At 34.5% G+C, this 24,124-nt stretch overlaps 3 protein-coding genes across 6 annotated transcripts; 2 read left to right on the top strand and 1 right to left on the bottom strand.

The window, feature by feature from the left end:
- Positions 1–3,810: 3,810 nt before the first annotated feature.
- LOC100256259 (uncharacterized protein At5g41620) lies at positions 3,811–8,322 on the top strand. Of its 2 annotated transcripts, XM_010655824.3 has the most exons (4): positions 3,816–4,051; positions 4,272–4,730; positions 5,828–5,950; positions 6,501–8,322. In XM_010655824.3, exons 2-4 carry the CDS (start codon positions 4,296–4,298, stop codon positions 7,917–7,919), a joined length of 1,977 nt encoding a protein of 658 aa, XP_010654126.1. In that variant the 5' UTR covers positions 3,816–4,051; positions 4,272–4,295; the 3' UTR covers positions 7,920–8,322. The 2 variants fall into 2 exon arrangements, with proteins under 2 accessions (XP_019077450.1, XP_010654126.1); XM_019221905.2 differs by lacking the exon at positions 5,828–5,950 and having other exon boundaries at positions 3,811–4,051.
- Positions 8,323–12,808: 4,486 nt separating this feature from the next.
- Positions 12,809–16,771, top strand: LOC100261353 (putative pentatricopeptide repeat-containing protein At5g37570). 3 transcript variants are annotated; one of them, XM_059739163.1, is made up of 4 exons: positions 12,809–14,815; positions 15,572–15,685; positions 16,130–16,227; positions 16,311–16,609. In XM_059739163.1, exon 1 carries the CDS (start codon positions 12,933–12,935, stop codon positions 14,616–14,618), a length of 1,686 nt encoding a protein of 561 aa, XP_059595146.1. In that variant the 5' UTR covers positions 12,809–12,932; the 3' UTR covers positions 14,619–14,815; positions 15,572–15,685; positions 16,130–16,227; positions 16,311–16,609. The 3 variants fall into 3 exon arrangements, with proteins under 3 accessions (XP_059595146.1, XP_019077429.1, XP_002275884.1); XM_019221884.2 differs by having other exon boundaries at positions 16,130–16,771; XM_002275848.3 differs by having other exon boundaries at positions 15,572–16,609.
- Positions 15,905–18,691, bottom strand: LOC100266557 (IAA-amino acid hydrolase ILR1). The gene is made up of 5 exons (XM_002275830.5): positions 18,128–18,691; positions 17,499–17,624; positions 17,075–17,389; positions 16,606–16,734; positions 15,905–16,504 (listed from the first exon to the last, which is right to left on the bottom strand). The coding sequence occupies exons 1-5, from the start codon at positions 18,482–18,484 to the stop codon at positions 16,109–16,111; spliced, it is 1,323 nt and encodes a 440-aa protein (XP_002275866.2). The 5' UTR covers positions 18,485–18,691; the 3' UTR covers positions 15,905–16,108.
- Between the last annotated feature and the right edge of the window lie 5,433 nt (positions 18,692–24,124).

Below are 24,124 nucleotides of genomic sequence, written 5' to 3'. Positions count from 1 at the left end.
CAATTGGACACGGCCAAATCTGAACCCAAGATGGGATTTTATTTTAGAGAGGAGCTTGGGATTAATCGCTTTTTCTTGTTTCCTGTATATGGCCCCATGTTCATGGAATTGTCCTCCCACCCACTTCATCACTTCTTGTTGTGTTGTGGGGCTCAGTCCAGAAAATTTCTAAGGTGTAGATTAGTGAGTAAAATTTAGGTGTAAAGAAATTAAAAGTGGAAAATGTTTTTAGTTTTTTTTTTAATAAAAAATAAATAAATAAATTAAAAACACTTTCTAAAATTACTATGAAACATATTTTAAATAATTCATATAAATCATGAAATTAAATTTGGAGTCGGTCAATCAATTTATTTATATTAAAATACATATTTAAAAAATCCTTGAGCTCCAAGTTCCAACAACCTACCCTTATAATACTCATTAACAATGTAATTAAACTTGTTCCTTTCTAATCCTTTTGTTTAATAATATTGTTCAACGCTAATTATATATCATATTTTCTCTTTGTCCAATTTCTTAGCAGCATAATATGAAGGCTCCAACCATACCTACCTGGTCGTCTCTTTTATTTTATTTTTATTTATTTATTTATAGTTCTGAATATATGAACATGCTAGGAAGGCTGGAGCCTTATCTACTTAATACTCCATATTTTTTTCTCTACCGCTTTTTTTGAGTTTAAATTTATTTAGTTATCATTCTTTTTAAATTGAAAAGATATAGTTTTATATTAAAGTAACATCAAAATATTGTGTGAGAAGATTGATGTGAATATGGAAGAGTATTTTTATTATTATTAAAGATGTTTAAAATTTCTATAAACAATGAAAGATTTCATTTCGCCATTTTTTTGGATCTAGAGATAAATTTATTTCAATTCTCAGTGATGCAGAAGAAGTCTTTTTGTGTTTTTTTATAGTCATTCTTCATGTGAAAGAGCATACCATTCTTTGTGAAGAGGTAAACCTTTTTTATAAGCTTTTGCAGAGATTTTGCTAAATGCCAAAATGGCAAGGCCATTTGTTAAGGCGACATTATTGGTGGTCAAGCTAGGTACTTGGTTTGACTTGAAGGTAATAGACAACAAGGTATCCATTTTCTGACACATTTGACGGTAGATTAACCCGTTTTTGGGGTATTTCATGACGGACTAACCTTTTTTAGGGGTATTTTATTTTCGTAGCATCAAAATGCATTTTCTATTTTTTATTTTAAAAATAAAACTTCCAACTCTTATAAAAATTAAATAAGTCTTTCCTTTGTCCCTAAAACTTATTTTCAAAAATTTTAAAATTTGAGTGGTAAATTTTTTTTGATACTTTAATTTTTTTTAAACAATTTTTACTAATGTAAGTTTCTAATTTTTCTTTGTGCTTTATATTAAAATTAATGCTACTTTTTTATTTTAAAATAAAAAATAGAAAAGAGAAAACGTACCCTAACCCTAATGAGTTATACCCTTTTTCTTTTTAAATTTTGATAGCTACAATTAAAATAGAAAAGGTAAGATATGTAAGCATCAAACACATCCATTAAAATACTTCTTAAAAACATAAGATATAATTAAAATAAAAAAGGTAAGAAATGTAAGCATCAAACACATCCATTAAAATACTTCTTAAAAACATAAGACACAAAATATAAATGTGGGGTAAGAACAATTATGGTAAAAAATTTAGAAATTGAAGGACCATCAAAGCAGCCAACAAACTTTGGAAGATGCTATACAGTTGGCGACTTGGTGCCTCTTATCGTATTCCAGGTTTAAAGACTGAAAAGGTCATGGTATTACATGTTACATCCAACTTGGGCAAGAGTTTTGAAGTTCGGCCCTAGCTATCCAATCTTTAATCTTCCCCACTTTCTAATCCAAAATTACAATTTAAAATTGTGGGGTTTGGCCCCTTATATTTACGAGTCATTTGCTTATCTTATCAACTTCCATATCGTTCCAAATTATTTGCAATAAATGAAATATTATGACTTATTCACCTTGTTAGGGTGTAATAATATTGTTCTTAAGCTTAAAGATGAGTCATCCAAATTATGATTTTTAGAATAAAGTCGTAGGATATGATGTCAAATGCTATAAAAGATTTGACATATCCTCATGAACAATTAATTAGTTTTTAGATGAAATGGTCAAAGTTCGATTGTATAAGTGGTATCAAAGCCTAGAGTTATGAGTTTGAGTTATGGGAGCATTACGTTGGGGGAGGGATTGTTGAGGTACAATAATGTCATTTTTAAATTTAATGATAGGTCACCTAAATGATGGCTCTTAAAATAGCCAAATGGGATGTGATATCGAATGTCATAAAAGATTTGACCTACCCTTCTTAACCACTAATTGGTTTCTAGATGAGATAAGTTTGAGTCACAAGAGCATCATGTTGGGAAGAGAGATTGTTGAGATGCAATAATGTCACTCTTAAAATATGATGATGGGTCACTCAAATGACAACTTGTAAGACAAACCTATGAAATATGATGCCGAATGTCATAAAAAGTTTGACATATTCTAACTGGTCACCAATTCATTTATAGATAAGATGATCAAAGCCCAATCTTAAACACCCCGTATCTATATATAGACTTAAGTGGCTGTTAATTACACATAAATAAAAACTAGAATCATTCATCCATTTAGTGTTGAAGGCGTGATGTAAATCTCCATTTAATTCCTAATGTAGGAGCTGTGTTTCCAGTTTAGTTTTAGCACTTGATTTCAACATCTTACAAGTATAGTCAAAAGTTTATATGTTAATTTCAAATATTTTGTAATTAGTCAATGAATCCAATGTGTTATTTTATCAAAGCATATTTATTTATTTTTATATATCTAAATTGTTAAACTATTAAACATGACTTAATAATATTTTACATCAAATACTTCATGCTTCATTGGATGCCTCTCACCTTTAAAATAAATAAATAAAAATTAAATAATTTAAAAAAAATATAAGATCTTTATTCTAATGCTTTATTAAAATTATAAATTATTATTATGTCAATAGAATTGTTAATATAAACATATCAAAGGAAGAATACAAAAAAATACACAAATTCTTAATGTGGTTTAACAAATCATTCTTCACGTATGATAGAAGATAAAAATTAGATACAATAAGCGAGTCCTTAAAACATCCTTACTTTTTGCATTCACATCTTGAATTATGAGTCTTTTTGCTCTATTAAATGTCTCTATCTTCCTCACATTTATCTCTTTCTCGTGACCTAAAATATTTATAAAAATGAATTAAAGATAGCTTTCTAACAATTACATATTCTCATTTAATTTTATTTATATTATAACATTTGCGAATATAGAAATTATCTAAGATTTATTAAAAATTTACATATAATTCCTTAAATAATATCTATAAAATATAAATGTAATTATAAAGAAAAATAATAAATTGAGAAGAGTAATTTTCTTTTTTTTTTAATCCCTAGAAAGGGATTTTCCCAAATTGATATGGTAAGTTTAAGATTAAGGAGCTACTTATAAGGGATGATGGTAAATAAAAGCCAACAAATAGGAAAGAAATATCCATAAACCTAATTTTTAAAAACTATTTTCGAAAACCTAAAATTTTCTCATGGACCATCCTAACTACGGTCTCCCTCAATTGTTACACATTTTCTGGCCAGCCAAACATAATCAAAAGGTCATGTGATCCTCAAAAGGTTGATGACTGCACACTGATCATTGATTACAGACTGGGAAAGAAAATAAATATAAAACATATATAAAAACAATAAAAAAAGAGGGAGAATAAAAAACTTTTAATTAATAAAAAATTTAAAGCCAATGGAATACTGCCACATTCTCCAACTCACATGAGCTTCCTCTCCTTTTGGCTTTGCTTTCTCTTTACTACTCATCCAAGCTACTATAGTGGTTGTAGAAAGTAGCGAGTAGATATCGACAGAGATCTCACCCTCCCTGCCAATTTATTTCAATTCCATTTTCAAAACCATGGAAAACTACGACATCTTATCTCTCTATACTGTTAGGGTTTCACTTACATTTCTGAACTAAACGGTATTCTTGTCCAAAATTTCCACTTCCCATTCCTTTTATTTGTTGTTGTTTTACATCTTGTTTGGTTGCCCAGAAAGCAACAGAAACTGTAAGAAAACTTGGAGTCTAACGACACCCCTAATCGATTTTCAGACGCGTTACCACGTCCCAAAATTTTTCTTTTTCTCGGCAACCAAACAGCGTAAATTGAGTCTTACTGTTTGTCTTCTTTTGCAATCAGAGAGATCCTGGATTCGGAGTGATAATGCCTCGCCAGAATCACGGCATTCAAGGTCTGATCCCTGGCAAAATCAGGAAAAGGGGTTGTTCATCGTCGTCATCCACATCATCAGTGCTCCAAAAGTACAGATTCAAGAGGGCCATTCTCGTCGGCAAGAGAGGGGGATCCAGTACGCCCGTGCCCACATGGAGGCTGATGAACTCTCGATCTCCAGCTTCAGCAATGCGGGCTATGGAGTCGCCGAGGTCGATGGGCGGCGGAAAAGCGAAGCAAGCACCCGTTTCGGCGAGGAAGCTGGCGGCGACGCTTTGGGAGATGAATGAGATGCCTTCACCGAGAGCGGATGATGAGAAGAGGTCGAAGAGAGAGGTGAGAGGGAGAGAAAGGGTTGCTAGGTCGCTCCATTCGGGTTCTCTACCTCCGCATTTGTCGGATCCGTCTCATAGTCCTGTCTCTGAGGTGGGTTTTGGTTTAATGTGGATTATTCTTTGTTATAGGTCTTTTTCGTTGGCGAGAAATTGGGGAGAAGAAAAGAAATGACTTTTAAAAGATAAGTTTCATGTTGTTTTGGAATTGAAAATTTGGTTGTTGGGGAAAGGTTTTTGGTTCTCTGTTTGGTTGGTAAGAAAATGGGCAAAACGGGACCGCAATTTAATTTGGTGTTTTGTGTTTTATGTTGTCTTGGGGGTGGGATTCTGATTTGTCCTTAGGTGATGAGAAAATGGGGCCAAGGATAAAAAATACTTGACACGTTTAAATCTTATGTTTTATGTTGTTTGGGAGTTGGATTTTCATTTCATGTGGGTTTCAATTGATGTTATAGTTGGATAAGAAACCGTGAAAAAAATTTAAATAATTTTTTTTTTTTCTTGTGTAAGGTTTCGTGGGATTTCCGTTTGGAGTGGAATTTGAATTGATTTAGTGTTTTGATTTCTTTAATGCTCTAGTGGGTTGACTGCCTTTGAGAGAATCAACTGAGCTATCACTGTCACTGTGTGAGTTCTCTGGCAGTCATTTAGAAACCAACACCCACAAGCCATTTCTTCATGATTTCCAAGCTGAGACTTGCCAGATTAGGATAGGTTTTATGCACTTCCTTCCTTTTTATCTTTTGAAAAAGAAGAGCTTTATTTGATTCATAAAAAAATTGTTGGCAGTACGCATAGATTGAAATTTTGATTAGAAGGTTTGATGGTTTTCGGGAGGTGAGGTTCTTGTTTTATGTTGATTTTAATCCTTTGATGCTGGATTGATTGATAAGAAATTGTGGGGAAAGGACTAGAAACTAAAATTTGTGTAGGAGGTTTTGTGGTTTTGCAAAGTATGTTCTTTACTTTATATGGATTTTGAATGGATCTTGTGGTTGGACTTCTATAGGCCCTATTCAATTTCTAAAGAACCATGGGGAAAGCAAGAAACTTAATTTTTGGACTTCAGTTTTTTAAATTGTTTGCAACTGGAAAAAACTAAGACCTCTGCTTAACTGAACAAGACAAATGTTTTTTTCTTCCCTCTCTGCATTAACAGCATTTTATTTTCTTTTGTTGATTTTGTAGAGGATAGATCGTTCTGGAACAAGTAGTTACCGAAGAAAAACATCATCCATTTCTCAGAGGCTTAGGCTTGCAGACCATAATGTTGGAGTTATGGATTCTTTTAGCAGTGCCAGCTTAATGGAGGTATGTCGAACCCTCAAGCTGTGATTGGATTGCTGCAAAAGATGACGAAAATGAAGATATCATAACTTTGATCTCTAAAATTTTCTTGATTGAGGACACAAGAAGGCGGAAATGCTGACTAATGGAACCTAATTGAACTATTTCACTTACTTTTCTTTAGTCCGTTTTTTTTAAACACAAACCAAAAGGAGAATACCCAAAGGTTTTTTTTTTTCCTACTTTTCATCTGTTTCAGTGGGCTATCAAACGGAGAGTTGCCTCATCTCTAACTGCTTCAATTTTTCTGTTTCTGTCTCTTCTTGTGTGCTTAACACAATGGTATTTGAATTTGGTTTTTGCTAACTTCTTTCAAATTTTCTGTTTGTCTCTTCTTGTGTGCTTGACACAATTGTTTTTGAATTTGGTTTTTGCTAACTTCTATTTGAATCTCTCTCTCTCTTTCTCTATCTCGCTCTGTGTGTGTGTCATGTTTGTTCTACAATACATCATTTAGATTGGAAGAACGATGACAAGGATTTAAGTGCATCTGTCTTGTATTTTGTTAATGCAGATTGAGATTAGATCTCGAGGCCAAACCCCTTCTGGATCCACAGTTGGAGTTAGGACCCGCTTGAAGGATGTTAGTAATGCTTTGACAACATCTAAAGAGCTGCTGAAAATTATCAGTCGCATTTGGGGTCATGAAGATCAACCTTCTTCAAGCATGTCTCTTATATCAGCATTACATGCTGAGCTTGAGAGGGCCCGCTTGCACATCAATCAGCTGATTCAAGAACAGCGTTCAGACCAGAGTGAGATCAATTACCTTATGAAGTGTTTTGCTGAAGAAAAGGCTGCATGGAAAAGCAAGGAGCAGCAAGTGATTGAGGCTGCTATTGAATCCATTGCAGGAGAACTTGAGGTAGAGAGGAAGCTGAGAAGACGGTTTGAGAGCTTGAACAAGAAGCTTGGGAGAGAATTAGCTGAGACAAAGACATCTCTTATAAAAGCAGTTAAAGAACTTGAGTGTGAGAAGAGAGCAAGGGAGATAATGGAACAAGTTTGTGATGAATTAACCCAGGATGTCGGAGAAGATAAAGATGAAGTGGAAGAAATTAAGAGAGAGTCTGCCAAAGTTCGTGAAGAGGCTGAGAAGGAAAGGGAAATACTTCAGTTAGCTGATGTGTTGCGTGAGGAAAGAGCGCAATCGAAAATTTCAGAGGCTAAATATCAGTTTGAGGAGAAAAATGCAGTTGTTGAAAAGTTGAAGAATGAACTCGAAGTTTTTATGAGGTCTAAAAAGGCTAAAGAAAAGGGTCGTGGTTCTCTGAAGCATGACAACTTTAGTGAGATTGCAGCATATTTAAGTAGAACTCATTTTGGGACTCTCCAGAATGAAGAAAATGAAGATGATGGAGAAGTAGAAGATGCGCTCGATTGTGAAGAAGACTCAGCTGAAAGTGATCTTCATTCGATAGAATTGAACATGGACAACAATAACAAGAGTTACAAGTGGACTTCTTCCAGGGTTTCTCGTGATCTAAGGAAAGTCCCTATTGATGAAGAAGAAACCAGAGTTCGGAAGTCTACCTCTGGGAAAATGTCGAGGAGAAGCACTTCTCTACAGAGGAGCATGTCTGATGGCATTGATTGGGGCATTCAAAGTGAAAATCTCCAAAGTTCCAGAGACGGCTTAGACTGGGGAAGATTCTATGAACTTGAGAAGGAAGCACAAGGAAAAGGTTATGGGGATGAAATGCAGAGATACAAATCAGTGAAAGGTCTAAGGGATCAAATTTTGGCTGGCTCCAGGATAGGATCTGCCAGAGTTTTTGCTAGTCCTACCCGACAATGGGGACAGGCGTGGCCATCCCGAGATCCTAGCAGTGCAGCTCAGGAGAGACCTGCTACTGCACAGGGTAGTGGTTTGAAGTCAAGGCTAGTAGAAACCAAAGGTGAGGGCCAGACTACAAGACGATCAAAACGGTGATGTTTCTCCTGTTGATTGATGTTTTACTCATATGAACCTTGAGAGCTGATCCTATCTTATCTGGGCTGGGGGTGGAAGTGATGATGGTGGAAGTCCAGAGATGGAGGCCTCCTGAATACAGGAAGATTCAAGCGGTGACAAGCTATCATTTTGCTGATAAATGTGTTGCTTGCTACCCTCCATAGTAGCTCAACTCACAGCACTGGTTGCTGAATTTGAACTTTTGGAATGGTTGTGTTTTCAAGTTCATTGTTTTCATTTAGCTTTTTATTCCTCCTATCTTCTTTTTCCTCCTCTTTCTGTATTTTTTTTTTTTTCTGTAGAAAGTTGTGGTAATGAGGATAGTTTCTCCTGTACAAAAACTTCTAGTATATTTAAAAATAAATATGGCAGAATTATTAAATATTTGCAGTTTAAATTTGTGTTTAAGTTCCTTTTCTAAAGGTAGCAATATTTGCTTTGGCCTTTGCTTTGAATAATAGTTCACATTGGGGAAACTCTTGGTTGAGTCAAAAGCCAATTCTAGTTGTTTCCATGAGGCACCAGTGAAAGTTGTGTTTGTATTGGGTGGTTTTTAGGTTGTTGCTGAGGTGAAAAGGGCCATAGTTTCCTGTGTAATTTGCTAGGGACGAACAAGTTCTCTATTTTCTTGACACGGGCATTCCTAGGAGCTGGTTTTACAGAGCGATCATCGTGTGAAGATAACAGTGAAGGTGCCGAAATGAGTGGGTTAACTACTTTAAATTTTTAAAATTTAAATCCTTGGTTTGCCAAAAAAGAAAGATAAAGCAGATGAGTAAAAAGAAGTGCAAGAAATGATGCGGGGATCCATCCTCGTAGAAAGTTTACCTATCCGTAAAACATGTTTGTTAGGGGTTAGGCCCGTCCCCCAACCAAAATCACCCTTCCCTCTCATCGCCCAATGCCCATCAACATCCTTGATTTCATCGCCATCGTATCCCTCACAAAAATGATTATAGCAAATTCCTGGCTCATGGTTTGCACGGAGAATGCCTCGTCTTGGGTACGCACGTTACACTTCTTTATGTGAGGAAGTGTTTCAAATTTTCAAATTCATAATTGGAAGACGTTTTTAACTTTTTACAGTTAAAGAAAAAGATTATATTAATTTTTTTTTTCATATGTGATTTTAATTAGATTTTTTTTTTATGAAAAAAAGAAAATTACAAGAAATATCTTTATACATATTCTAATTCATAAAAAAAAAATAATAATAAAATAGAGATACCGTTATAAGCATTATACTTGATAGATAGAAATTGAAGATGGTGTAGATGTGAGGTCAAAACCTTTTGGACCTTCTAGTGTGGTTTTCATTATTTTATGTTCTTCCATTCATATATTTGTTTTGAAGTTTTCTCATGCATTATAAATGGAATCTAAGTTTTGGTTGAAAAGTTCGAAAGAGTTTTAGTTGAAGATATTTAAAAGAGACCTCGTTGTTGACATTTTATAAGAGTTTTGGTTAAAGAAGTTTGGAAGTATAAAAAAGAATAAAGCATAAAAAAATGATTGCAAAAATTTTTTTTGATTAAGGTAGAGCATATTATTCTTTCATCAAAACATGATACTATAAACAAGAAGATTGTATTGAACCATAATTTAAGAAAACTATGACATATGAGGAGAGCAAGGTGTATAAAAAAGATTATTGAGAAGTGTTTTAAATTCCTAATTGAAACCTGTTTTTTTTTTGTTTTTTTGTAAAAAAAATCTTATATAAAATTGTAATTATATTCTTTATAAAATAAACAAAGTTAAAGAAGAACAATTACACATGGTGGAGATATGAGGAAGACTAGTGGAGCAAAAGGATTTATCACAAAGTAGATGTGAGGAAGAGTAAGGAGACATGGCGACATAATTAACCAAATAATTTTATACTAATATGTCAACATTTATGCTTAAAGGTAAAATCATAATAAGTATAGTCAGATGGGCTGCTTAAAGGTAAAACCTACAACCTGATTATCTTCAGAAAGGAAATACTGGGATTGTTACAAATGCCTTGGGGAAATGCAATCTTTATAAGAACAGGAGTTTCCTTTATTCATGCCACATTCACTCAACATCAATTCAAGCTCTGAGTCTAACTCTGTCATTCAATGAAAATTGGACAGCTAGTACTCTTCCACTCAATTTCTAATCCCAGTCCCAGACCCAGCACAGTGATGTTACCTAATTGCAGTCTGACGAGATGCAGGCATTCAAGATGGTTGCGACCCTTAGCAGATTCTCCAAGATCTGGAAGCACCGAATAATTGATCAGCCATGAATAAAACATGGAGAAATAAACAAAGGAATGCCCCTTTTTCAATAAAATATACCTTCTAGTTTCCCAAGATGGACCAACAACATAAATTCTCAACCAGTAATCCAAATGATCAATAAAGGCTTCAAGAGATACCTAGATCAGCCAATATAGACCTATCAGGAAAAAACAAAACAAAACTATCAGCCGAAAGAGATTCTCCTTGATTGTTGGGCCTAGACAAAATGGTTCCCTAATCCCATATGGAAGCTAAACTGCCTCCAGAGCATGTGATTGTATCTGGGGACAGAGCTCCATTTAAATCTCCAGGAACGCATTCTGGTAGCAACAGATGGTCTTCCTCAGTTTGATAGGCAAAACTTATATTACTAACAGCTCCTAATCAAAACTGGACGCACCTTATTACACATGGAGTAAAAAAAATAAATTAATAAAAGAAAATTATAATGGTTGATAATTAATTGAATGACTGATAAAAGTCACTGTCAAAATTATGATATGATACAAATATGGTAACTTTTTCTGCTCAGTATATTGATTGGCTGAAGGGAATAACATTATTAGGGACATCAGTAACACTAGCAAAGCTCTACCTCTAGGCTCTAGCTTATAATTCAGTTCTTAAAGGTGGCATCCCATTATCCCAACAGAAGAGGCCGGCCACCTATTTTCACAAGCAGGTGGCACCATAAGCAGGGATGATGATCTCTAGATATAACCTGGTAATTTAGATCAAAGACCAGCTTCACATTGCTCAAAGTGCTTATGGTGAAGTGTTCTGTTATCTAAAAGAAATTTAAAACAATGAACAGTAGTATCATGCTGGCATGCTCCTACCTTCCTTTATTTCACATGACAAACACATAGATAAATTGGACATCTAAATGTAGGGGGCTCTACTCCACATGTCCCTTTTTCAACCTGGATATCTTGACTGTCTAGCATAAGTATGTAACCCATCCGGATCATTCGGTTCGGATCAAAACCAGTTCCATCTGGCACCGAGCATGAGAAAACCCTTTTCCCTTACAAGGCCACACGGCAAGGGGAGTTCGGACCCTCCAAATGGGAAGGACTATCCAGTCAAGTCTTCTAGACCTTTTGGCATGCGTGATCATTTATGTCTGATATGTGAACGATCGATGGTACTCCATATAACCCACAAGTCCATGTTACTTAATTGCTACACATAAACCCAAACCGTCAGTAGGCTAAGAGGATAGACGACTACACAATCCAACATCATGGCATGTCAACTGATGGCACCTGCCAACTACCAAAAAATGTGATGATTGCCCAACTACCTGCAAGACAATCATCATTACAGAAGAAAATCAAAGTGTGTCAGCACTACAGTGGTAGTCCCATCAGTCTTATATAAACTCTCCAAAATGCACACACGAGGTACGTGCACATACACCCTTTCATTTTCTCACACTAAGCATAAACCATTCTAGCCTGACTTGAACTTCAGAGGGGTGTGCTTGGACCACTCGTTTGGACATTCTTTTATGTAGCAAAAGAATCCATCCTATTCCATTATTGTTAGACAAATTCTCCAAAAGACACAAAAAAGGGAAGAAGGTTGTTTAACTTTAGCTAAGTTAGACGAACCTGACTCCAGTTGACTCAGAATTAACACTAAACATAATATATAAAAACTCATGTAAATGTATATGTGATTTTCATACGAGTTTTTTCATTAGATTTTGATGAAAGATTTTCAAAGAACTTATAATATAGTATAAGAATGACATTACTTTAAAAGTTAGTTTAGGGATTAAATTGAAGCACGGGTGAAAGTATACAATAACTTATCCTTTATTTTATTCAAATAAACATGTTTAGAGCCAAATCGAAATGATTTGAGTAAAGGTTCTATCCTATAGTGTTTTGTTCCTATGGTTTTAATTAAATACCGTGTTAAATATAGTCATCCATTTTTTTAAATAAAGAAATTTTTTAATAGTCATTTGATTTAAAAATACCTATTCATAAAAGGAAATGATTTAAAAAAAATATTTCTACACACTCATATAAAAATAATTACAAAATATAAACTTTTAAAATATAATTTAAGTTTCATTCCCTCATTGATCAATTGTAATAGTTAAATCATCAAATATATTACCTTTAATAGAAAAAATGTATAAAATACTAATTATTTTTAAACAATTATTTGAAATTTGAAATTTATCAATATTTTTATTTGACATTTTTCCCTTTATCAAATCAAACAATATCTATAGAAAGAAAAAACAACAACCTTAAGAAAGACTTACTTTTGAGAATATTATTTTCCTTGGACGTGTATTAATATAATATTTTAGAAATACAAGACATTACCAAAAATAAATATTGATGGATGTAAAGGTAGATCAAACTTATCCAACTTTTTATTTTATTCAAAATAGAAAAAATAAATTTCTTCCACAAAAATATAATTTAATAATTTGGAAGACTCCTTTATAATCCCCACCCCCCCCCCCCCCCCCCCCCCCACAAAAAGAAAAAAAAAAAAAATCCTAAAAATAAGAAAAATTAAAAGTATAAAATAAAAAAGAAAAAAAAAAAAAAGGATGATCTGTCACGGAAAGAGCAATAAACAGGAGTTTTGCGCTGGGGAGTGGGAGGAGGGTTGTAAATCGGGGTCTCTGAATGAAATCAGGTGTAGGGAAAGGAGAAAGAAAAGGCGATGCCAATCCATCATCTTCCTTCCTATGACTTTTATCCGCCGGTACACTGCCCTCACCTTCCCTGATTACCTCCCAACTCTCCGAAGCTTCGACACGACCTCATCTATCTCAACTCTCCTCAAAGCCTGCACGACAACCTCTACTCTCGAACAGGTACACGCCCGTATCATCCGCAAGGGCCTCCACCAAGACCATTTTATTATATCCCAATTCCTCACTCTCTGTAATTCTCTCTCTAACTTCTCTTACACCACTAGCGTCTTCAACGGCGTTTCCTCTCCCAGCACTGTTCTGTGGAACACTTATATCAAAGGCTACTCTGAGAACTATTCCGTTTCCCTCACCGTCTCGCTTTTTATCCGCATGAAGCGGTCCGATGCTGTTCCTGATAAATTTACATACCCCTCGTTGATTAAGGCTTGCTCCAAGGTGTGTGGGGTGAAAGAAGGCGTGGCATTTCATGGGTCGGCAGTGAGGTGTGGGGTTGGAGGTGATGTCTTTGTAATGACGAGTCTGATCGATTTGTATGGCAAGTGCGGGGAGATTTTGTGTGCACGCAAGGTGTTTGATGAAATGGGCGAGAGGAATGTGGTTTCTTGGACGGCTATGATTGCTGGGTATGCCAGTTTTAGTGATTTGGTGGAAGCCAGGAAGTTGTTTGACGAGATGCCGGAGAAGAATGCGGTGTCCTGGAATGCAATAATAAGTGGGTACGTGAAGTGTGGGGATTTGAGGAGTGCTAGGAAGATGTTTGATGAAATGCCTCACAGGAATGTGGTTTCTTTTACGACGATGATCGATGGGTATGCTAAGTCGGGGGATATGGCATCGGCGAGGTTTGTTTTCGAGGAAGCCCCAGAGAGAGATGTCGTTGCATGGTCTGCTTTGATATCCGGGTATGTGCAGAATGGTCAGCCTAACGAGGCCGTGAAGATTTTTCTTGAAATGTGCTCTAGGAATGTTAAGCCGGATGAGTTCATTATGGTAAGTCTAATGTCGGCTTGCTCCCAAATGGGTAGTTTGGAACTGGCTAAATGGGTTGATGATTATGTGAGAAAAAGCTCAATTGATGTTCATCGGGCTCATGTCATTGCTGCTCTTATAGATATGAACGCAAAGTGTGGGAGCATGGACAGAGCAACTAAGTTGTTTGAAGAGATGCCAAAACGGGACTTAATCTCTTATTGTTCTATGATGCAAGGGCTATCTATTCATGGGTGTGGGCCTCAGGCGGTTAGTCTCTTTTCTAGGATGCTAAATGAAGGGCTGACTCCAGATGATGTGGCATTCACAGTCATCCTGACGGCTTGTAGCCGTGCAGGGCTTGTTGATGAGGGATGCTATTACTTTGAGTCCATGAAAACTGACTACTCTATAGTCCCTTCTCCTGATCACTATGCATGTATGGTTGATCTTCTTGGCAGGGCAGGCAGACTGAAAGAAGCCTATGAGCTTTTAAAGTCAATGCCTGTGGAACCACATGCTGGTGCATGGGGTGCACTTCTTGGGGCTTGTAAGTTACATTGTGATATTGAGCTAGGTGAGGTGGTTGCGGATCAACTTTTTGAGCTTGAGCCGCAAAATGCTGGTAACTATGTGTTGTTGTCAAACATATATGCGGCAGCTGAACAATGGTTAGATGTCTCTCTTTTAAGGAACAAGATGAGGGAGAGAGGGATTAGAAAGATACCTGGTTGTAGTTGGATTTAGTTGATGGGGTTGAGTTGAGTTTCCTGACACACTCTTTTATATGATGCTTGGTGTTGAAATTGTTGAAGGACATTTTGCTTGCTGATATTCATCCCATCTCTGAAATATTGGAGGGGATTTTATTCCCAGAGATTCAACTTGTATATGAAATGTGATTGAGTGCTCAAATGAAATGCTAGACTCGGAAGACCAATCCCGTAAGTATGGAAATTACAATGTGGTTTTGGGATTAATGCAGACTTGAGATTCTTATTGCACTTGATGTGCGTGGAATTCTTATTACTTGTTGGATGAACTTGTCCGCTTGGTTGTAAGAATTCATAAAAAATGATTGTGGCTGCAATAGTTTCCTTTAACTTACTGCTGCAGTAAATTTTGTTTTTAACTTATTCAGATATCTGTACATTATCATTTTTTAATGGAAAAGGTTCTATAAAGTTTTGAATATCAAATCAGATTGCCTCTTTAGTCATTCAAGCAATTGTCAATACCAAAGACTTATTGCAGCTCATAAATCTTGTAATGAAGCCCGTGTAGCTCCTATCTGAATTCCTGAAAACCGGTGTGACTTGGTTATTCTAGCCATATAAACTTTCTTTTTCATTTGTTTTAGACTAACAATTTCCGGGCTTATATATATGTAGCCCAAGTTTTTAACTGTAAAACCTGTCTCGGAGGATACCCCATGGCTACTCTTTTATACTCTTTCCATACTAGGAAGTACTATATCTATCTCCAGAAATATTATTTGTAGTATTGATGGTTATGATCAATTGCATGAATATCCATCTGCAAGTAATTGTAATATAGTTTTAAATTTAGATGATATTTTTTTCATGGAATATTGAGTTGTAATGTTGATGGGTCATTTGCATATCCACAATCGAACTCTTCTAGTGAATGAGCTGATTCTTTGTTCTAATCTGTTTTTGTTCTTCTACCCCTTTTTTTAGGGAATATTGGAGCATAGCGTCACAATGCTTAATGATTCTCCAGTGACATGTATATACCAAGGATCTCCTCCAGATGCTTTGCAAAATCTGGAAATCTGGAAATCTGGAGCTGAGGTAAGATTTTAACAGCCAAAGCAGGGAAGCATGCTGGGTATTTTTAGAGTGAGAAAGTGAGTATTTGCTAGAGTGAGAAAGTGATACCTAGAGATCATCATGCCTTCAGCATTCTTGACCATATTTTGGAAAATCACATTCCAAATATCAGTGTATCAGCAAGAAAGATTCTTTAGGAACCTTGATCTTTTCATGGTATTCCTTTCCAACTACATCGTGTGGATTTAACATTTAGCTGTATATCAATTTATAAAGTTCTCATCAAAGAAGTTTAAGTTCATATATCTAACAAATTAGAAGGGTTACACAATTTCACATTTTCTTTGATCAATTTCTGGTAGAATGGTAATCACACTTCTCTTGGACAGTAGAAATAAGCTGTTTTGGTTCCCAATATAAGTTGAACCTGGAACATATTGATCCCTAGATGGTTCCCACTTGCAGAACTGAATCTGCAGCATGGCTATCCAAGTAAGAGATTGCTACAGCGGCATGGAGAGCTGCTCCTATGGGAAGTGCTGTCTCATCAATAACAAAATATGGTGAGTGCAATGGCTGATCAGATTTCAGAGTCTCGTTCTTTATTCCAAGCTCAAACATTACAGCTGGTACTTTTTGCGAATAGAAGCTGAAATCCTCTGCTCCCATGGTTATTGGTACAAGCTGCACATTGGGCTCCCCAAGTAGGATCTCTCCAACCCTTTTGGCATGCTCATACAACTCTTCATCGTTATCTGTTGGAGGATAAGGCAGTGGTATTTCCTCCCTGAACTCCACTACAGCAGTACAGCGGTGCACTGCTGCCTGTGACTCTATGATCTGTAAGTGACTAGTATTTACTGCTCTCTTTCATTGAATGGTAATGATGAAAATTTATAAAGATGAAAAACAAGAAAAAAAAAAAATGAAGGCACATTTACCTCTTGGATCCTTTCCTGAATGTATGAGAGACCTTGGGAGGTCAAGCTTCTATAAGTTCCCCCAAATTCCACGGACTCTGGGATTACATTTGCTGCCTGGCCTCCCTTTATGAACCCAACTGTCACCACCTATATATGATTGGAAGTGAATTGATGAGTCTTTGTATATTTATTTTGTTTTATTTTTCAATTGATTGGGAAAGGTAGACTAGAATGATATTATGGTATAACCCAGATCCAAATTCAATTCTATAGGAGTAGATCAAGTGATGCCATGGGAAGCAAAACTAGATAGATCTGCTTAAAATGGATGGAACACTTCATCTCCAGCATTATTATAATTTGGTCCATTCAGTCCTAGGTTCTGCCTTTTGGAGGGGAGGAATTGCTAGGGTGAGGGGATGTTGGGGACTTTGATTAATTACCAACCTATAGGGCCATGGTTCAGAAAGGGAAGGAGAGAGATTACCCTAGCCTCAAGTGGATCTGTCTCTCGAGATACAATCTGTTGGAGAGCAACGATTGCAAGGGATGCTGCAAGAATTGGATCCCTTGTTTGGTGCGGACCTGCTGCATGCCCACCTATCCCTTTAACAGTGGCTAAAAACAGCCCAGCACCAGCCAGCATAGGACCAGGTCTTGAAGCAATCATACCAGTCAGTATTGATGGCATGACATGCAAACCGAAGATGGCGTTGATGTTGTCGAGTGCACCATGTTGTAACATGTGGTAAGCACCTGCGTAGCCTTCTTCCCCAGGCTGAAAAACTAGCTTCACGGTTCCCTTCAAAACATAACAAATTTACAATATGGTGTCATGTCATTTAGTGTCCCAGAAAAGATCTTGAACACATCGTTGTCTTTCTTCTGTGATTATAGAACTAAAAAGTTACCTTTAAAATTTCCCTTTTGCCTTGGAGTAACCTAGCAGCTCCAAGCAGCATTGCGACGTGCAAATCATGACCACAGGCATGCATCTTTCCATCAATCTTGCTTCGGTGTTCCCACTCTACCAATTCCTTCCAAATGGTAATGTTGGTTTCAAGGGGTTAGACGCTTGACATACAAAGATATGATTTTTAATTTGTGATACTAGGAACTTTAAAGGGCTCTGAAAAAATGGAACCAAAAGCACAAAATTGAGGTCAGGAAGGCAAAGCAGGTTGCCAGGTTCAACCGAATGCCTGGAGCCCCTTCTGGTCTTAGAGAGTGGGATTTGAGTTTCTAAGAAGTGACTGATAGCTCCATCCCGTACCCCACTTAATTTATCATACCTTTGCAATGGAGACTCGAGGAATGATTGTAATCTGTGACTAAACAAAGTTTGGAACAACCTGAAGTATACAAAATTATAAGAAACTCAAGTGACGTATTAAGTTTGCTTATGATCTTCGTAGCAGGATGATTTCACGGAATGAGGTCGGTAAAATCTGGATGGATTGTGACAAACAATTCAATGGGATTACTAAATCTTATGTAGGGCAACATGGGAGGAGTAGAGAAGACAGGGAAGAGAACAGACCTGGAGAGGAAGGGCATCCATGTCTGCACGGAGAGCAAATATGGGTTGAGCCCCAGACCCAATCGTAGCCACCACTCCTGTCTTTGCAACAGGCCACTCGTACCTGATACCGAGCGAGTTTAGCTCATCCCTGATGAGTTGACTCGTCCTGTACTCCTCAAAACCCAGTTCCGGGTACTCATGAATGCTCCTTCGGACCCCTCTTATCCACTCCAACAAGTCTGCCTCCCTTGCCGATTCCAGCAGCTCCCGACCCAGCCGCTCCATCTCCCATCCGGTACGAGTCTGAGTCTCCACAGCCCATGTACTCTGGTAAAGTAGCGTCCATACCATCAGATACCACCATATCGACTCCATTTGCTCTCCAGCCTTTGTTGCCTCTTGGCCTTGAAATGGCGGATTTTATTGCCTTGCCTTGTGCGTGCATAATAATGTAGGGAAAGTTTCATCTACCCCTACAGGGAGAGGGTTGGTCTATGTACCGAAATTAACGTTTCGGTACCATACCCATACTTTTTATCCGATAACAGCACGACACATGTTAAGTTACCCAAAATAAAAAAAACAAAAAAAACCTCCTTCAATAGGTCATCAACTGGTTAGCCAATATTTTAATGGGATGAAATTGCATTAATATATGGTGTGGTCAAATGCAAACTCTTGAGTCTTTTCATTATGCCTAGATTCAAACCTAGCAGGTTGGGACTTGGGAGAGACGAGAGATCCCGCAGCTGGACCCTAAAAAAGGGAGAGACTTGTCTAAAGCAAGACAAAAAAAAAAAAAATCAGACTATTGCAAAATAGGCGGAATTTCAAATATTTGTTACTTCTATGATTTTATAAAAATACATGATAGAAGGATAATATTGCTAGTATTGTTGCTCATTTTGGTATAATGCAAGAAAGTTATTATTCTAAATTTTGCTTCTTATTTTTTAATTGATTTAATTAACATTATCCAATGCCATATGCAGGTCAAGACTTAGGACTAACCTTCAGCTACACTATTTAAGGCTTTAAGCCTTCAGCAATGAAAGTTTTACACTTGCAAGTGATAAAAGTTTTAGTATTCGATCACAATAGACCCGAATAATATGACTAATATATGAATAATATAACTAAGGAATAAATAATGTGATTAAGGTTAAAAAAAATGTTATCAAAGTATGAATAATGTGATTAAAATATGTAAAATGTGACAAATAATGCAACCAAGGTATAAATAATATGTGATTAAGGTTAAAAATAAATGTTATCATAAAATATGTAAAATGGGACAAATAATGCAACAAATAATGCAACCAAGGTATAAATAATATGTTCAGTGAGTGTGTGTGTGTGTGGGTTAAAAAAAAAATGTTATCAAAGTATGAATAATGTAATTAAAATATGTAAAATGTGACAAATAATGCAACCAAGGTAAAAAAAAAAAAAATGTTATCAAAGTATGAATAATGTAATTAAAATATGTAAAATGTGACAAATAATGCAACCAAGGTAAAAAAAAATGTTATCAAAGTATGAATAATGTGATTAAAATATGTAAAATGTGACAAATAATGCAACCAAGGTATAAATAATATGTTCAATGTACAAAAATATACTTTGATAAAGTATGAATAATGTAATTAAAATATGTAAAATGTGACAAATAATGCAACCAAGGTAAAAAAAAAATGTTATCAAAGTATGAATAATGTGATTAAAATATGTAAAATGTGACAAATAATGCAACCAAGTAAATATACTTTGATAAAGTATGAATAATGTAATTAAAATATGTAAAATGTGACAAATAATGCAACCAGGGTAAAAAAAAAATGTTATCAAAGTATGAATAATGTGATTAAAATATGTAAAATGTGACAAATAATGCAACCAAAGTATAAATAATATGTTCAATATACAAAAATATAAGGAATATATATATATATATGTGTGTGTGTGCGCGCGCGCGTGTGTGTGTGTGTGAGAGAGAGAGAGAGAGAGAGAGAGAAAATAATATGTTCAATGTACAAAAATATACTTTGATAAAGTATGAATAATGTAATTAAAATATGTAAAATGTGACAAATAATGCAACCAAGGTAAAAAAAAAATGTTATCAAAGTATGAATAATATGATTAAAATATGTAAAATGTGACAAATAATGCAACCAAGGTATAAAATATAAGGAATATATATATATATGTGTGTGTGTGAGAGAGAGAGAGAGAGAGAGTATGGTAAGAAAAATATTATATTTTTTATTTATTTTACTTTTATTTATTTATTTTTAAATTATATTTATTGTAAAATCCAACCCGTGTGTGTGTGTGTGTGTGTGTGTGTGTGTGTGTGTGTGTGTGTGAGAGAGAGAGAGAGAGAGAGAGAGAGAAAATAATATGTTCAATGTACAAAAATATACTTTGATAAAGTATGAATAATGTAATTAAAATATGTAAAATGTGACAAATAATGCAACCAAGGTAAAAAAAAAATGTTATCAAAGTATGAATAATATGATTAAAATATGTAAAATGTGACAAATAATGCAACCAAGGTATAAAATATAAGGAATATATATATATATATATATATATATATATATATATATATATATATATATATATATGTGTGTGTGTGAGAGAGAGAGAGAGAGAGAGTATGGTAAGAAAAATATTATATTTTTTATTTATTTTACTTTTATTTATTTATTTTTAAATTATATTTATTGTAAAATCCAACCCGTGTGTGTGTGTGTGTGTGTGTGTGTGTGTGTGTGTGTGTGTGTGTGTGTGTGTGTGTGTGAGAGAGAGAGAGAGAGAGAGAGAGAGAGAGAGAGAGAGAGAGAGAGAGAGAGAGAGAGAGAGAGAGAGAGAGAGAGAGAGAGAGAGAGAGAGAGAGTATGGTAAGAAAAATATTATATTTTTTATTTATTTTACTTTTATTTATTTATTTTTAAATTATATTTATTGTAAAATCCAACCCATATGTGTTATGATTTGTCCTAAATTAATAAAATACGTAGACGGCCTCGTTTAAATGAGACTTTGCGTTCTAAGTTCTAACTACGTATTTCTACTTTATGCTTAAACGAGAGTGTGGGCCTTGTCAGTTGTCACTGCCTGGTTTATACGATTCATCCATTTGAATTGAGAGAAAAAGATGGAATTAGATACTGGCATTGGTGTTTCTATAATGACCACATCGATTCCTTCTCAGTCACTTTTGAACTTTCTTTCGTGTCGGGCATTGAAACCTCAATAGAGAGGCTTGTTTGGGTAAAAACTTCCAATTTTCTAGACGTTGTTGGATCATTTTTGTGGATTTTGAACATATCAAACAAAATAAGTCTCTGTCCCAATTCTAAAGACGTTACGTGTTGGAGTTCAAAATTTTTGGCCTCCTTTAATAGCTAGAGGGAGGGGTTCTCCAACAATATGCCTTTAATTTCATACCCAATAAAAATAAATAAATAAAACAAAACAAAAAGAATGCAAGTGTGTGTGAGTGCTTCGATGCTTCAGTGTGGGTCAACATTTCGTCTTTAAAATGTTTAAATTTTAATTATATTTAATTTATCGCATAAATTAGAATATACATATTTTTTATATTAATTTAAAAATGATATGGTTTTAAGTCGTAAATAGCTTTTTGGGTTTTTTTTAATTCCTTTTTTCCCCTCATAAATATGAAAAAAAATAAAATAAAAATCTTAATAGCCTATTAATATATTTTAAATTTTTAGTTTTAATTTTGGTTATTATTTGATTAGGTCTCCAGTGATACTTAAACTCATCTATTATATTAGTATATTATGTAGTAATAATAAAAATAAATAAAAATAATTTATTATGTAATATAAATTATCAATAAACTAATTATATTTTCAATTTTATTTTAAATATTTATATGATGCCGTTTTGATTTCAGTATTTTAATGCAAAATTAAAATGAAAACTTTTTATTAATACAGACTTCATATGAATGAAGTTGATATTACATTAAAATAACATAATGCTTAAATAAGTTATTTTTAATTAATTATATACAAATTTATAATATGATATTTTTCAAATTATATTCATAATATGAGAGACAAATTTGTAAAATAAAAGGTTTTTAGACTTCCTTTTTCTCCTTTTATAAAATAATTAAATTAAATTCATTACTTCTCATTAGTTTGGATGCATCTCTATTTTTTTTTATAAAAAAAAGGAAAATAGTAATAACTTCTTTATAAAATATATAATATGGTATTTTTCAAATTATATTCATAATATGAGAGACAAATTTGTAAAATAAAAGGTTTTTAGACTTTTTTTTTCTCCTTTTATAAAATAATTAAATTAAATTCATTACTTCTCATTAGTTTGGATGCATCTCTATTTTTTTATATAAAAAAAAGGAAAATAGTAATAACTTCTTTATAAAATATATTAACTTTTAGAGACTTATATTAAAAAGGCAATAAATTTTAAAAGTTAATTAAAAAAATTGGGGTATTAGAAAATTTTTATTTCCTCAATTTTTAAGATTTTTGAAAATAATTTTTAAGGAGATATCATAAAGCCTCCATTCTTTGTATAATAGTTTCTAAGGTTTTTCAAAAATAGAAAATATATACTTCAAAGCCTTAAATTTAATAATACACACGTGTAAAGCCTATACTCTTCGTATAAGAGTTTCTAAGCTTTTATTTTTAAAAATAAAAAATAAAAAGATACATTCTACCACCTATGAAGCCTCTCTTAATTATATATTATTTATTTTAAACTCAAATGACCTTCATGATTTTAAAATGTGTTTACAAAGTTAAGAATCCATGAGATAAAATTGTAGGACCAAATGAACAAGATACCTCATATAGGATCAATCATATAGATATCATCCACTCTAAGTCGAAAAGACTTTTATTACTTTAAAATACATGTCTAGAAGGTTAAGAAGAATCCATAAGACGAAGTGATATGATTATGAAGCTAAATATACACACCTCTTGTCAGACCAATTGTATGTTTTAAACCTAAATGACCATTTGAACTTTAAAATACGCGTCTACAATGTTAAGAAGATCTCATAAAATAGGATTGCAAGTCCAAAAGAAACATACCTCTCTTGTAGAGTCAAACAAACTTCTACATTGGAATTGAGAATAAACTCTAATACAATTTATAATAACCCACTTTTAACTGAGTATGTCCGTTCTTGGCTCAAAGGATTCTTACAACATTAAAACGCGTCCACAAAATTAAAATGAATCCATACATATATATAACGTTAGGAACCTTTTCGTTGGATTTTCCCATTTTAAAAGCCTATATCCCTTTGTTTAAAATTTCAGCTCACTTTTCTATGTTTTTTTTAAATAGGTAAACAAGAGATGCATTAAAAGTGCCAAAAAGAAAGTGCACCAAAGCATATAGGATGCATACAACGATTGCCAAAAGATGGCCAAAAAAGGAAAGGGAAACAAAAACTACTCCTTCCCGTAGTGAGGATCCAACCAATCAATAAAGTCACAAAGGGACATAGAGCCTACAACTATGTACATCTTAGCTTGAGAAAACAAGTAACAAAGGAATAAGTTTTTTAGCCTTAGCACGGAGAGTTCCTTATTTTCGAATGACCTATTTCTCTCTTTCCAAATTGTCAAAAGAGACACAAAGGGGTTACCCCTTACACTTTCTTCTACTTCCTTCCAACAAAAGACTCATGCCAAACCAACAAAGCCTTCCTTATAAAAGAAGATAACACCAAAGAAAGACCAAAGAGAGAAAACGAAACCTACCACAAGGCCCTTGCTACACAGTAAAACAAAAGATGGTTAATCGATTCTTCCCGAAAATGAAAGGAAACATTTGTTTGTCAGAACCACCCTCTTCTCTAGAAATGATCTAGAGTCAAAACTTTACCGCACAAAGCCTCCCAAGTAAAGAAACACACTCTTTGTGAAACCCAAGAGTTCTACACTACAACTTTAGGGAAGGGGTCAAAACTCCATAGTTTGTAGG

Source organism: Vitis vinifera, chromosome 8 (assembly GCF_030704535.1).
Source record: "Vitis vinifera cultivar Pinot Noir 40024 chromosome 8, ASM3070453v1".
Classification (NCBI taxonomy): Eukaryota; Viridiplantae; Streptophyta; class Magnoliopsida; order Vitales; family Vitaceae; genus Vitis; species Vitis vinifera.
The sequence above is the reverse complement of the archived record's forward strand: the minus strand, read 5'-3'. Positions and strand labels throughout refer to the sequence as shown.

Bases quoted from the DNA above. Each gene is read 5' to 3' on its own strand.
- LOC100256259 (XM_010655824.3), top strand. From the start codon at position 4,296: ATGCCTCGCCAGAATCACGGCATTCAAGGTCTGATCCCTGGCAAAATC. The intron at 4,731-5,827 runs GTGGGTTTTGGT...TTGATTTTGTAG, and splicing joins CTCATAGTCCTGTCTCTGAG to AGGATAGATCGTTCTGGAAC. The intron at 5,951-6,500 runs GTATGTCGAACC...TTGTTAATGCAG, and splicing joins GCAGTGCCAGCTTAATGGAG to ATTGAGATTAGATCTCGAGG.
- LOC100261353 (XM_019221884.2), top strand. From the start codon at position 12,933: ATGACTTTTATCCGCCGGTACACTGCCCTCACCTTCCCTGATTACCTC.
- LOC100266557 (XM_002275830.5), bottom strand. From the start codon at position 18,484: ATGGAGTCGATATGGTGGTATCTGATGGTATGGACGCTACTTTACCAG. The intron at 16,735-17,074 runs GTAATCTCTCTC...AATCATATATAG, and splicing joins CAGATCCACTTGAGGCTAGG to GTGGTGACAGTTGGGTTCAT. The intron at 16,505-16,605 runs GTAAATGTGCCT...AGTCACTTACAG, and splicing joins TTCAGGAAAGGATCCAAGAG to ATCATAGAGTCACAGGCAGC.